At 46.7% G+C, this 14,497-nt stretch overlaps 1 protein-coding gene across 3 annotated transcripts in view; it reads right to left on the bottom strand.

Moving 5' to 3' along the window:
* Positions 1–248: 248 nt before the first annotated feature.
* Positions 249–14,497, bottom strand: part of trappc3 (trafficking protein particle complex 3) — a 29,266-nt gene continuing 15,017 nt past the window's right edge. For all 3 annotated transcript variants that reach the window (XM_038799167.1, XM_038799149.1, XM_038799157.1), the window contains 2 exons: positions 12,336–12,518; positions 249–4,105 (listed from right to left, as the gene is read on the bottom strand). In XM_038799167.1, the coding sequence (XP_038655095.1) occupies positions 3,986–4,105; positions 12,336–12,518 (303 nt within the window). In that variant the 3' untranslated portion in view covers positions 249–3,985. The remainder of the gene's footprint in view (positions 4,106–12,335; positions 12,519–14,497) is intronic.

Here is a 14,497-nt window from a genome sequence, read left to right as displayed (position 1 = left end):
TTCCTGCTGATTTCACAGAGGCTCATTTTCTGGACCAACTGTTACAAGGAATGTGGTTTGCTAAGTTTTCAGATATGTGGACTGTCAACCAACATCCTGGAGACAAAACGTACTTCACCCGAGTTACACAATAAAAACTAGATAAGAATCCAATTTTAATTGTTTTCAGGATAAGGCAAGAAGTCTGTGCAGAGTGGTTTCCATTTGCGTTACAATTAAAATGTCTTCACATGTTAAAAATGTTAATCTCTTAATAATAATCTTTATTATTGTCACAAGTAAGTTTACATTAACACTGCAAAGAAGTTACTCTGCAAAGCTGAATGGTTCCCTGTAATGACGAGCTTCAGACACCCATTGAGAATGCACATTTTATCCACAACCCAGAGAAACAAAGTTTACAGTAATCTTAAAATGCCTCTGACTTGAAATCTGATAGAGAACTCCCCATCATAAATAACTTGGCCCACAGCTACGTTATTACAATTTCTTTGGTCCTGTTTAAAAACCAGCTAGCTTTGGCTGGTGTTCCAATAAACTCTGTGGGCGAGTAGGCCCCCTACCACCCAAAGAGGGTATTTTCATTTGCCCAGATTTCTAGGTAAATTGGAAGTGTGGTAGGAAATCAAAGAAGAATCCTCTTCAAGTTTGAAGGCACAGAATCGTACCACACTAGTGTTTGACGAGCTTTAACTGGTAAATGTATCCAAGTTTTAAAAATAGGTAAAGTAACACAAAACATAATTTTAATAGTTAAATTTAACTAACTCCATGATCAATCGAAAATAATTTGTAACTTTCAAAAAAGTCAATAGCAATTTGTTTTCCCTTTCTCCGACCAGAAGTGTTTTTGGATCTGAAGGCTCAAAACATGCCTGAAATATAGCTTAATAAATAACTAGGACCCAATGGATTTAAATAACTTTAGTTTAATTCAAAAAGAGCTGTCAACAATATGGACTTGAACAAATCACACAAGAGATTTTTATTTGAATTGAATGACTTAGTTTTCTTCTTCAGGTACCAATCCAGAAACCATCATTAATTTGATAACAACTGTACAAAGATAAAGCAAAACATTCTTCTGTGACTAGAGAATTAAAGACATCACTTCAAGGGATTGAACATATCTGCTGTACCATCAGGAGACATTACTACAATTTGACCACAGCACTGCACTATCTTAACACAACTTTCCATCAATTCATCTGATCAGGTGACCTACAGTTTATTTTATTGATTGTTGTTCCCAAGTAAAATTAACTGGGCCAATTAGGCTTACCGGCATCCACATAGTTTTTGAAATTTCACCCTCAGCTTAGAAATGTAGCAATGTTCTTCTTTTCCTACAGAAAGCAAAATTAACTACAAAGCATATTGTACATAGCCTATAAGAAAAGGGCTTGATGAGTGGAGCTTTTTTTTTTAAACTGCAGACATATTAATTGGTAAACTATTTTAAGATTTGGCTTTAAATCTCATTTATAAAATATATATTTCAATTAAGTTTTAATTGACAAGTTTTGATGACATAAAAGCTTTGTTAATGCCGTGTGTTTTTGTGCATCGATATTTTGGTGTGTATAAATATTGAAAGCTTTTGGACTAAAAAATAATTATATTAATGGTCCATTAGACATGTCTTCTTCCTGGTTCATGTCGCATTTTACTATGTCCCTTGAAGAAAGTCTTAATTATCTTAAAATAGTATAAATTATACAGATTTATATATTTATTAGATTTAAATTCACATTTTAAATATTACATCTCCTGTCCTGCGCAATGCCGCACATTTACTACTTTTGATTTGAACAAGGGTTCCAGCTCTGAAGCCAGGTTTGTGTGTGTGTGTGTGAGAGAGAGAAAGAGAGGGAGTGGGTTTCATCACTGGTTTCATTTGCATCCTCCAAATTAACTCGTGCAGACAGAACCTATAACAAACAAACAAAATAGCTAAAAGTAGATTTCGAACCAAATCTAGTGCTGAATATAGTGTAAATGGGGAACTGGACAGTGACAGTCAAATCAACTGTTCTATGAATTTGTAATTACAGTAAATTTCAAAAAGACTTTCAATAATCTCTGTAGGTGTATAAAGTTTAGAAAATTCTCCAAGCTGCATGCAAGCAGAAATATCATGCTTGTTTCAGTATTTGTTTCAAGTCTCTCTCTCATTTTGTCCACAGATCTGGAATCCTCTTAGCAGTAAAGCAGCATAATATTAAGTGAAAGGGGCAAATTAGTACATTACTTCCAAAGAAATAATTTCAATTAAAAAAAATTTACTTCCTCGATCAGGCAAAAACTAATTTGCAAAATGTTATTGAAAAGAATATGGGTAGAGAAAAAGATCAACAAATTCTGTTTAATGGAATTTGAACCAAATTTTTCTGTCTTCTCTTCTTGGGAACTTGAACAAGTACGTTTTATTTTGTTATCCAGTTTTCCATCCATCTTTCACTGCCACTATCATCATGGACTACCGTCACACACAGATAAGTAAATATGCACATTTTCCCACATCATTAAATGAAATGCCAACGACAATGTGATTCAGCATTAGAAACAACAGAATATATTAGAATACCAGTACTGCATTATCATTTGCAATGGAAGTTACACCTGTAAAAGCAGTTACCAGATCAGGAAAAATTTAAATAATAAAAAGGATACATATAAGTTAATCACATCATGGACCCAAATAAAGCTTCAGTAACTGATTTGGACACCTCCAACGATGCAGTATTGGAGATGGGTAAAATGTTTAAATTCTGAACTCACATATTCAGCTTTCTAGTGAAAAATTTCCTGTATCTACCATTGCCCAAACACAAAATAAATGCTTTCCAGTCAGACTACAGATTGCAATTTGGAGCCCCACAGTTGCAGTCACACACCTACATTCAATGTTGCAGCTTCTTTACGAAGTGCAGCTTTGTACCGTGATCATAATCCGAACAAGATGAAACTGATACAATGTGTTACCGAAAACAACCTGCTAGAACCATTCGTCAGTCAGCTATATTGTCTGTTATTGGAAGGATGTTGGTGTTGGATTTCCGCTGCTCCTACTTTGGAGCATTACTGTGAAAGAAATTCATGGATCGCTTCTGTTATTCAGTTGGACTATCTCAAGTCATAGAGTTGGAGGAAAGGATTTACATTGGAGTACAGTCTACCAAATTCAAGTCCCAAGAAAGTAATGTAACGTAGAATGAGAATCCAATCACCGCAATGCAGGGTATATAGCTCATATACCTTATAGCTCAATAAGCTTAACTGTGCGAATAAAGAAAAAACTGCAAATGCCAGAAACAATGAAAATACTGAAAAATATAAAACTCCACCAGGCTTCACCCAAAACACATGTTAACCCATCTTCTCTCTTTAGCAGATCAGTCGGTATATGAATATATTTCCAACATGTACCATTTTAAAATAGCCTAGATTCGTCCAAGTTCCATGCACCTCCACTTTACTACCAACATAATATTCCACAAATCCATGATGTCAGCAACTAGAAACAAAGGTACATGTTAATGATATGGCTCTTCGGTCATTCTGAGCAGAAGGTTTTGACTAAAAAAAAAAGACAGGGTGGGTCAGGGGGTGCAGTAGCCACCTTATACGTTATAACATTGCATTCTTAAACAGTAACCCATAGGGTTGTCAGAACAGATGAAGGTAACAATCCTTTTTTTTCTTGCAGACCCCAAACAGAGATTTACAATCTACAGAAATACAGGTTATAGAAAAACACAAACTTATGAATATGATCTCAAAAAGGTAGAAGAGCATGAGCATAGGAATACACTGCTGTATTCAGTTTCAGGAGTCTGGTTAATTCCATGGCTAATAAATTGTTTTCCATTCTTGTTCTTATAAATATCAAACTTTTGCCAATAAACAAATTTCACAATGCAACAATCTACAGTATTGAGAGAATATCTTCTTACTGTCCAGGAAAATACTGCACTATGAAATGCTATTCTTCTCCAGCTGGAAGATTTTCTTCAATCCTTTTAATGAATTTCATTCTGATTTCTGTCACATTGTCACCTTTGAGTGTGTCCTGGACAAATTTCACGTCTATTGCCATTTGAACCTGATAATATAGAAACAGTTAAAGACAGAATACATAGTACTGTTGATTCAACCAGCTAGTGCTCTTGACAGACGTCACAACTGTTTATTGAAAATGGAGTAGGCCATTCGGACCCTCAAGCTGCAGTAAGGCATTCTTGCTCCTGTACTCCTGTATTTAGGGCAGCACGGTAGCACAAGTGGTTAGCACTGTGGTTTCACAGCACCACATTCCCAGGTTCGATTCCCTGCTGGGTCACTGTTTGTGCGGAGTCTGCACGTTCTCCCCGTGCATGCATGGGTTTCCTCCGGGTTCTCCTCCCACAGTCCAAAGATGTACAGGTTAGGTGGATTGGCCATGATAAATTGCCCTTAGGGACCAGAAAGGTTAGGAGGGGTTATTGGGTTACGGGGATAGGGTGGAAGTGAGGTCTTAAGTGGGTCGGTGCAGACTCGATGGGCCGAATGGCCTGCTTCTGCACTGTATGTTCTATGTACTCAAATCTTATTGCAACAAAGGCCAAGATATAATTTGCCTTCCTAACTGCTTGCTACACCTGCATGCTTGCTTTGTGACTGGTGTACAAGGATACCTCGGGTCCCTTTGTACATCAAAATTTCCCAATGTATCACCATTTAAATAATATTCTGCCAGTCTGTTTTTCCGACTGAAGTGGATAACTTCCACACTTATCAACATTATACTACTTCTGCAATGCGTTTGCCCACTCACTCAACTTGCCCAAATCACCTTGAAGCCTCTTCAACATGCTCCTCACCACTTCCATTCCCACCTAGTTTTATGTCGTTAGCAAACTTGTGAATAGCTGGGACTCGAGCAATCCCGGTGGTACCAGTAGTCATCGCCTGCCACTCTGAAAAATCCTCATTGTTACCTTTTCCTGCCTGCGAACCAATTCTCAATCCATGCCACCTATCCCATGTGCTTTAATTTTGCACACCAATCTCGTACCTGGAACTTTATCAAAAGCTTTCTCAAAATTCAAATATATCGGGCGAGATTCTCCGGACTCACGACGGGTCGGAGAATAGCGGGCGTCGGAAATTTTTACGGCGACGCTGTTCCGACGCCCTCCCGCTATTCTCCGAACCCCGCAAATTGTCGGAGTCGCGTTTCCCGACAAACGCCTCCTTCCCGCCCCTGACACGACCAGAATCGCCACTGAGAGCCCCCCCGCTATTCACCGGCCCGGATGGGCCGAAGTCCCGACGTCATGGCGCCCTGTTTGGACGTCGTGAAACACACCTGCTTTTTAAATTCGTCAACCAGTCGGCCTGGCTGACGACTGCTTGGAGGAGGTCAGGGCACCACTCTGCGCACCGCTCAGCGCACCGCTCAGCGCACCGCTCGAGTCTGGCCACAACGGGGAAGGCATCCCTGGGACCGGGAGGGGGTCCAGAACGGGGGCGGTGGGGGAGACGGAGGGGGCAGTGGGGGAGGCGGAGGGGGCAGTGGGGGAGACGGAGGGGGCAGTGGGGGAGACGGAGGGGGCAGTGGGGGAGACGGAGGATGCAGTGGGGGAGATGGAGGGGGCAGTGGGGGAGACGGAGGAGGCAGTGGGGGAGATGGAGGGGGCAGTGGGGGAGACGGAGGAGGCAGTGGGGGAGACGGAGGGGGCAGTGGGGGAGACGGGGGAGGCAGTGGGGGGCGACGGAGGGGGGGGGGGGTTTAGGTAGAGAGTGAGCCGTCCAACCCCGTAACAAAATGTCTGCCACCATGCCATGGTGTGCAGGTGACGAGGACACGGCCGCTGGTTCCCCTGTGGCTTCCGGCCACAGGCCACTGACGCACCCGTGAGGAGGACATAGTTTACTGGCCGTTGGATGCAGGAAGTGACCAGGGGTTAGGCTGACCGCGTGTCAGCAGCGCGACCAGGCCACCGGGACACACTGGTATCCCATGGCTGGCGGCTGCCGAGGTGTCGACTAACGTCCGTCTAACATGTCCCGTTTCTCCGCCCCCCACCACCCTTCTGTAGGTTAGCACGATGCATGGGAACAGAACGGCTATGTTCTGCGCAGTGGTTGGGGCAGCTCTACTGGATTTGGAGATGCAGCAGCATCCACACCCACAACCCGCAGTGGCTGCAGGGCCAGCTGCAGCAGCAGAGGGAAGGGCCGAGGAGTTGCCAGTCGTCGAGCAGCATGGGGGGGGGGAGGAGGAGGAGGAGGAGGAAGAGGAAGAGGAGAGAGTGAGGGTGCAGCCACGGCGTCAGAGGCGACGACCAAAGCCGAGGGTGTACCGTGTCCGGGTCTCTTTCCTAACAATGCCGGACATCACCTGCAGGAGAAGACTCCGGCTGAGTAGGCAGACGGTGATACATATCTGCGAACTCCTGTCGCACCTCGCCCCACGTGGAACGGGGGGAGGACACGCGATCCCGGTAGCCATCAAGGTGACGGTCGCTCTGAACTTCTATGCTACCGGCTCCTTCCAGTCTCCGAGCGGGGACGTCTCTGGGATCTCCCAGTCATCGGTGCACAGGTGCATCCGGGATGTGACCGACGCCCTCTATGCCATCGCCGATCGCTACATCACCTTTCCCGAGGACCGAGCAAGTCAAGACTCACGAGCCCGTGGATTTGCCAGTGTGGCCGGGATACCGAGGGTTCAGGGGTCAATCGACTGTGTTCACGTCCCCATGCGCCCGCCTGCTGTGGACAGGGACGTGTTCACAAACAGGAGAGGGACATACTCCATTAATGTCCAGGTGGTATGCGACCCCCACATGAGGTTCTTGAACGTCTGTGCAAGGTTCCCAGGGAGTGTGCATGACTCCTACATACTAGCGCAGTCGTTCATCCCTGCGATGTTTGAGGGACGTCCCCCCCGGCTGAGGGGCTGGTTGCTAGGTGACAGGGGTTATCCGCTGAGGTCTTGGCTGATGACGCCGATACGGAGGCCTCAGACCAATGCGGAAACACGATACAACGAGGCCCATGCAGCAACCAGGGGTGTGGTGGAGCGCTGCCTTGGCCTCCTGAAGATGAGATTCAGGTGCCTGGACCGCTCCGGAGGGGCCCTGCAGTACCAGGCCGACAGGGTCGCTCGCATTGTAGTGGTCTGCTGTGCGCTGCACAACATCGCGATGCAGAGGGGAGATGACCTGTTGCAGGAGGCGGAGGGAGAAGCTAGTGGCAGTGGTGCCAGCACAGAGGAGGAGGAGGAGGAGGAGGAGGAGGAGGAGGAGGAGGAGGACGCTGGTGGAGTGGCGGGCGCAGCACGCAGACACGACCCAGGTGCTGGTGATGTCCAGGAGGCGGCACGACGGACCCGGCAAGGACGGCGGGCACGCGACGCCATGGTGGCAGCACGGTTCACGCATCGCATGTGACGTCCCCGATGAACACCAAACCACCACCTGCATCGCTAGTCATGCAGAGGGTCACCACACAACTGCCACCACCAAACCCCCCCCCCCCCCTCAGTGTACACTGCTCCACTTCGACATGACGCTTATCACTGGGTCCAGACGGAATGGCACAACATTGATGGCTGTGTCAGCGGGTGTGATCAGTGCCATGTGGAATGATGACAGCCCGCTCTGCGAAGAGCTGTGAGCTCAGAATCGTTAGAGAGAGTCTGACCCATGGCAATAGCTGAACCATCCACCTTGGTGGCCGCTGAGTTCGTCACTGACACTCCATCACGTGCCTGCGTGGGCTAGCTGTGGGAGGGGGGTAGGGGCAGGGACTGCACACCCGGCACCGAGGTTTCACCACCCGCCACCCCCAGCGACACTCGGTCACCATCACGATTCCTGTGGCTGTGGAACAATCACACGGTATTACAAGTAAGGTGGAACAGTGTGTTTAATATTAACAATTATTTACAGGTGCCCTACCCCTACAACTAAACTGTGCCCTTCACCCGTGCCAACTTACTCAGTGTCTATCTTAGTTGCCTTACGGGCCCTACCACTACGTCTAAGTGAATCCCCAGATGATACAGCAGGAGTGGAGGAGGATTGCTGCGAATCGCCCCCCTCGACTCGTTTCTCCTTGGCCAAGCGTTTCCTGGGGCGACCCGGCCTTGATGGGCCAGGCTGCTCTGCGGGCGTCTCGGGTGACATTGTGCCACCCTGCTCTGCCTGCTGCCCACCCGATGCACCAGGGATGGGACGGGGGGAGGCCGAGAATTCCGGGACGTCCCGTGATGGAGTTAATGGGACGGGCCCCGAAACCTCCTCCTCCCTCGGGGAGCCCGGTGGCCCCCGGGCCTCACTTTGGGACAGAGGTGCGAGCGGGGAGGTTCCCCGTCGCACCACCGACACCTGGCGCTGCCAGTCCTGGAGGCCTGCAACGGTATCCACCAGGATCCGAAGGTTTGCAGAGACGGAGTCCAGGGAGTTAGACATTCCCGCCAGGGACTGTGCGATCTCAACCTGATTGTGCACGACGCCATCCAGCACATGTGTCAGGCGGTTGATGCTCTCGGCGACTGACTGCTGCGACTGGCCAATGACCTGCTGAGACTCGGCCATGGCCCGCAGGGCGCCGGCAATGTCGGTTTGGCTCTGGCACATTGCTGCCTGTGAGAGGGCAACCCTGTCCAGGGCCGAGGATGACGCGTGCACATTAATCCCAACGTCTTGCATAACCTGACCCATTGCCTCCACCGCGGATGCCACCCGTGCGGTGTCGGACTGGGTCTCTGCCATGAGCGGCACCACTCCCTGCTCTTGGACGCGGATCGACTCCTCTAACAGCGTCTGCAGAGTCTGGAAGGAAGCCCTCATCCCGTCATTGTTTCCCTGGGTTTCCTGAGGCATCGGCTGTGCGGGTGGGTTGAGAAACTCCAGGAACTCCGAAAACGTCTGGGAGCCAGCTGCATCCTGGGCCTGGTCTGGCCTCCGCGAGTCCGGGCCCTCTGTTGCTCCGACCTCCACCTGCTGTACCTGCTCATCTGTGATGTGACAACCAGACTGTGCCCCAGGAGACTCATCACTAAATAGGCCCGCCGGGGTGTGTATCTCTGGGATGATGGAAGTGGTGGGAGAAAGCAGTGCCGCAAGCCCGACGCTCTCAATGGTTAGGTCCTCGTCCAGGGTGTGGGGCCGCTCAGCGACAGGAGGGTTGTCCCTGGCCATTTCTGGTGGTGGTGGTGGACCTCGAACCCTCTGTGCGTCCTGGTCCGCAGATTGGGTTGGGGCAGATAGGGCTGCCCGCTGATCGGGCACCCTCTGTTGTGAGGCCCCGGGTGAGGTGGCGGCAGATTCGTGTCTCCGTCTGCAGCCAGACGGCCCTGGTCGTTCGGCATCACGTCCTAGGGAAGAGAATGAGACGGGTTATTTCGATTTGCTCGGCAGGCCGCTGGACGGTCCCAGTGGGCAGGGTGTGTGAAGGGACAGAGGATGGGGAGGTGTCCCAGTGGGCAGGGTGTGTGAAGGGACAGAGGATGGGGGGGGGGGGGGGGGGTTTGTCAGGGAGGGTTGTCTCACTTGCTGCAGTTCCGCCAACCTCGCATTGCGCGATATCGCGGGTGGCAGACCCCCCAACAAGGTCCAGTGCCCTCTGTTCAAAGGTGCTGAGGGGGTGCATGTTGGGCGAACCCCCTCCAGTCTTGTGCCGCTCACGGTGGTTATGACCGGCCTTGGCCTGTTGGGGGAGGAAACATAGGTAGATCATTACAAAACGGTAGGTCTCAGAAGTCCGTTCTGATACTGGCACAGTTTGGGGGGGGGGGGGCAAGTTGTCATCAGATGATTGCATCTCTCCTCGGGGCCAGAGCGCTGGGTCTGTGACAACTTTGTGAACCACCCTCAAATAACTCTGCCCCAATCCCTCTCCCCCCCCCCCCGGGCAGTTAAGGGGGAGGGATGGTTGTGACTAGGGGGCACCCTCATGGCACTTACCCTGGCAGACCTGGTGAGGTCATGTAGCTTCTTTCGGCACTGCTCTGCTGAGCGAGGGGTCTGCCCCACAGCACTGACGGCAGCAGCCACGTCACGCCAGGCCTGGCGTACCGTGCTGGCAGGTTGGCGATGCCCTCTCCGCGGGCGGATGATGCCCCTCCTCTGCTCCACGGCATCGAGCAGCGCCTCGACGTCTGCATCAATAAAGCGAGGTGCAGCTCGCCTAGGCTCCGACATCCTGCCCGACAGATTCTGTGGTCGCCCGCGCCTTTTTACGGCGTCGGGCGGCGTCACATGGGCGGGTTCGTGTCGTCGTCGCGTTCCGTCGTCATCACGCACGTAATTGACGCGGCCGCGCTGCTAGCCCATTTCCAGGAAGTGAATCGGTCGGGAAATGAAGCCTTCGCGACCGTCGTAAAACGGTCCCGATTTTTACGACCGTTTGCCGACTTTCCGCGGGTGCGGAGAATTTCGCCCATCATGTCCACTTTTCTCTTATCTATTCAATTCATTATGTCCTCAAAAAAATAGGTTTGTCGAACATGATTTCCCTCTCATAGATCCATGATGACTTTGTCTAATCCCATTTTCCCTTTTTTCTAAGTCCTGCTATTACATCCTTTTAACAGACTCGATCATTTTCCGTGCTACTGATGTTAGGCTAACTAGTCTTAACTCCCCGTTTTCTCCTTTCTTAAGTAGTGGGGTTACATTACTCACCTTCCAATCTGTCAGGACTGTTCCAGAATCTACAGAATTTTAGAAGTTGATACCCAAACGCACCCATTAAAGTCACCCATAATTACTGCAGAATCCTTGCTACATGCATCACTAATTTCCTGTTTAATAGCATCCCCTATCATACAACTACTATTGGGGACCTATAGGCAACTCTCATTAAGTTTCCCTCCTCTTGCTGCTTCTTAGCTCCATCCAGATTGGTTCTACATTTTGATTTTCTGAACCAACATCCTTTTTCACTACTGTACTTGACTAACAACGCCACCTCATCTGCTTTTTATATTGCCCATCCTTTTTAAATATCAAATACTCTTGGATATTTCCAGCCTTGGTCACCCTGCAGCCATGTCTCCATAATTACAATCATATCATACCATTTATATCTATTTGCGCTGTTAATTTAACTACCTTATTGTGAATGCTCCGTGCATTCCAATATACTGCCATTTTTACACGCATTTTTTTTGCTATGGCTATATTTACTGCCAGCCTTCATTTCCTCTGCCTTCTAGTTTTGCTTTTTACTTTTCTATCTTTGACCCCCTTTATTGCGTCTCCCTGCTCAGGTTCCCATCCCTCTGCCACTCTAATTTAAACCCTCCCTCATAATACTAGTGACTACCCCGTCAGGTTATTTGGCCCAGTCCAGTTTGCATAGGTCCTATTTCCCCAGAATTGGTCCCAGTGCCTCAGGAATCTAAATCTCTCTCCCCTACATAATCTCACCAGCTGCACATTAATCTTGTCTATTCTCCTGATCTCAACAGCACATGCGCTGGGAGTAATCTGGAGATTACTACCTTTTGAGGTCCTGCTTTCTAAATTTATTGCCTAGCTGCCTATTTTCGGATATCAGGACCTCAACCCTCTTATGTATGTTGTTAGTACCAATATGGACCATAATCTCTGGCTGCTCACCCTCCCCTTCAGAATGCCCTGCAGCCATGGTGTGACATCCTTAACCTTGGCACCAGGGTGGCAACATGACATCTTGGTGTCACATCTGGGGCCGCAGAAATGTCTATTTGTTCCCCTTCCAATTTAATCTTCTACCACTATTGCTCTCCAACTCTTATGTTCTTCCCCCATTAGTTAAGTGCTAAATTAAATGAAAGACTAGACTTAAGATAGAAATTAATGCAAACTAAATCAGAAACTCCCTCAACTAACCAAACTTAATAATATAGCCCAAAGCAGCCCTCAAGTGCAGACAATTTTTTTATATATACCACACACACATTTAAATTGCCATTAACTTACGATGAAACATTTGCTACTGAAAAATGAGTAAACTGTTCTCATTTGGATATATATTATGGATTTTCAGTCCAAGAGAGACAGATACCAATAATAATGATGATGATAGTAATAGGTTCATTACTGAAACTAACCTATGTACGAAGCAGAATTTTCTAGATGAACATTATAGTGTTAACGCCCAAATATATCACAATGCTTGCCCGACCAGAGGCTGTTACCCCTGCTACTTTTGTTTCATTTATCGATTATTTTTTTTCTTAAAATAATATAAATAGACAACATGCCCAACTTCAGGGGCTCTGGCCCCTTTCATTTATTGATTTCAGTTTAATGCATTTTGTTTTGTTCAACTAAAAGAGTCTTTCACAATCTCACCATTTCCAATGCACCTCTCAGAACTCCGCAGAGTAGATTGGAGTAGATCAAACTGGAATGGTTGTCGGGCAATTCCACAAAGTCCACGAGTGGATTATTTTCCAGAATCAAAGAAAATTCATCGCCAGCTGCACTCCAATTGGTCACACTGGGAGTTACACCCAGATACATTTTAAAAGCAACCTGTGAATTAAAATAATATTTTTAAAAATGCAAAGCAAAATCTATTTAACTACCTGATACCATTAATAAAATAAAGGCTTAGTCTGCAAGAAAAATAACACTGAAACTAACAGCCCTCCATTATAATGGGAGTAAATGAGACAGGAACCTCTAAAATATGCACATCATGTACATGCACAATTATATGTCAGAATCCAGAAGTTCCAGCCCCTTTGCTCACAAGCTCCTCGAAGGCTGTGCAAGTTCCTCAGCATTAAAATACACGCAACAATGTGAATTTGGAGTCCTTACCCATGAAAAAAGCCAGAGTTCAAGCTCAAACTTTTGATGTGAAGGGAATTTTTAACAGCGTGGTAAACGATAATTACTGTCAAAAACAATTCTCTGCCCTGCAAGTTTCATTTTAGAAGTTTGGCCCCCTTATTCCTCAACTTCCTTCTAGATCAAGAATTTATCAAACTCAGCCTGGACTATATTTAATGCCTCCACCGTCTCTCGGGAAGAGAATTCTAAAGACAAACAATCCTCTGAAAGAGGAAATTACTCTAACTCAGGATTAAATGGAAGACCCTTTATTCTCAAAATGTCCCCCCTATTCTAGATTCCCTCATGAGGAACATTCTCTCAACATCTACCCTGTCAAGCCACCTCAGAATCTCACATGCTTCAAAAATATCACCTCTCATTTTTCTAAACTCCAATGAGTATAGGCCCAACCTGCTGAACTTTTCCTCATAACCCCATCCCAGGAATTGGCCGAGCTAATCTTCTGCTGAATCAGACGCTGGATTAGAAAAGGTCTTCACTCAAGATTCTTCTTGTATTACCCATTTTTGATCACCTGATCAGCAAAAAAAAAAAACTGGTGCAGTAACAATTCTGTGATTCTGTGAAGAACCAGTGAGAAACATACGGGCAACTGTTAGTGCAGTGAAGTTTTCTCACAGCTCACCACAAGATTTGGCCCAATAATTTTCACAATGACAGTGAACAAATAACCAGAGAAGTAACCTACCTACATAATAACCCGATTGCTTTGGAAGTTGCTGCCATAAAAAACAAACCTGGAAGCTGAGCAAATTTGGCCCATGCAGGAGTACTGGAATATGGAAGAACTTTTTAGAACTCCTCCAACCATTCATCCTGCGAGTCAAAATTTAAAATCCTTTTTATCCACGTCAATTATTACAATCCCAGACCAGGCCCCAAGTGGCTAGGATACTGGACCAACACCCCAATATTTTAATTTATCATGTAAAACTGTGGGGAAAGAACACTTCGCTCCATGAAAGATTGCACAAAAAAAAAGAATTTGGTATTTTTAAAACAAAACAAAACTATTAACAGAGTATTAAAAATCTTTAACCACCCACCTGAAAATAGCTTACAATCATCCTCACACTATATTACTAAATACAGTAAATGCAATATTCTTAATTACAATCTCAATTTCCAATTAAACAAGGAACATACAGCTGTCAATCCATCCTACATCCCATTGACACAGAGCAATACTTGCTCTCCAGAACAGCTTTGGCTCCTGTTAGAACCCCTCCAGACTCTAGATGGATGTCTTCAAAAAGTTGTTTCAACTGTAGAGGCCGAATCATTAGAGTGTCTTTAAGACAGAGTTGGATAGGTTCTTGATTAATAAGGGGATCAGGGGTTATCAAGGAGAAAGCAGGACAATCGGGGATGAGAAACCTATAAACCATGATTGGATGGCAGAGCAGACTCGATGGGCCAAAAGGTTCTGCTCCTGTTTTATGATCTTGCAAACCAAGATTTATAAAAACGTGACTACTGTAGTCAAACACATTCTAACCCAGGCTTTTAACACTTAAATTACCAAATGTTTATAATCCAATATATCTAAAATCCTGCATCTGTTGCACAATGGGCTGGTTTAGCACAGTGGACTAAACAGCTGGCTTGTAATGCAGAACAAGACCAGCAGCACGGGTTCAATTCCCGTATCA

The sequence above is a fragment of the Scyliorhinus canicula genome, chromosome 1 (assembly GCF_902713615.1).
Source record: "Scyliorhinus canicula chromosome 1, sScyCan1.1, whole genome shotgun sequence".
Lineage (NCBI taxonomy): Eukaryota > Metazoa > Chordata > Chondrichthyes > Carcharhiniformes > Scyliorhinidae > Scyliorhinus > Scyliorhinus canicula.
This window is presented reverse-complemented; position numbering and strand designations above follow the sequence as displayed.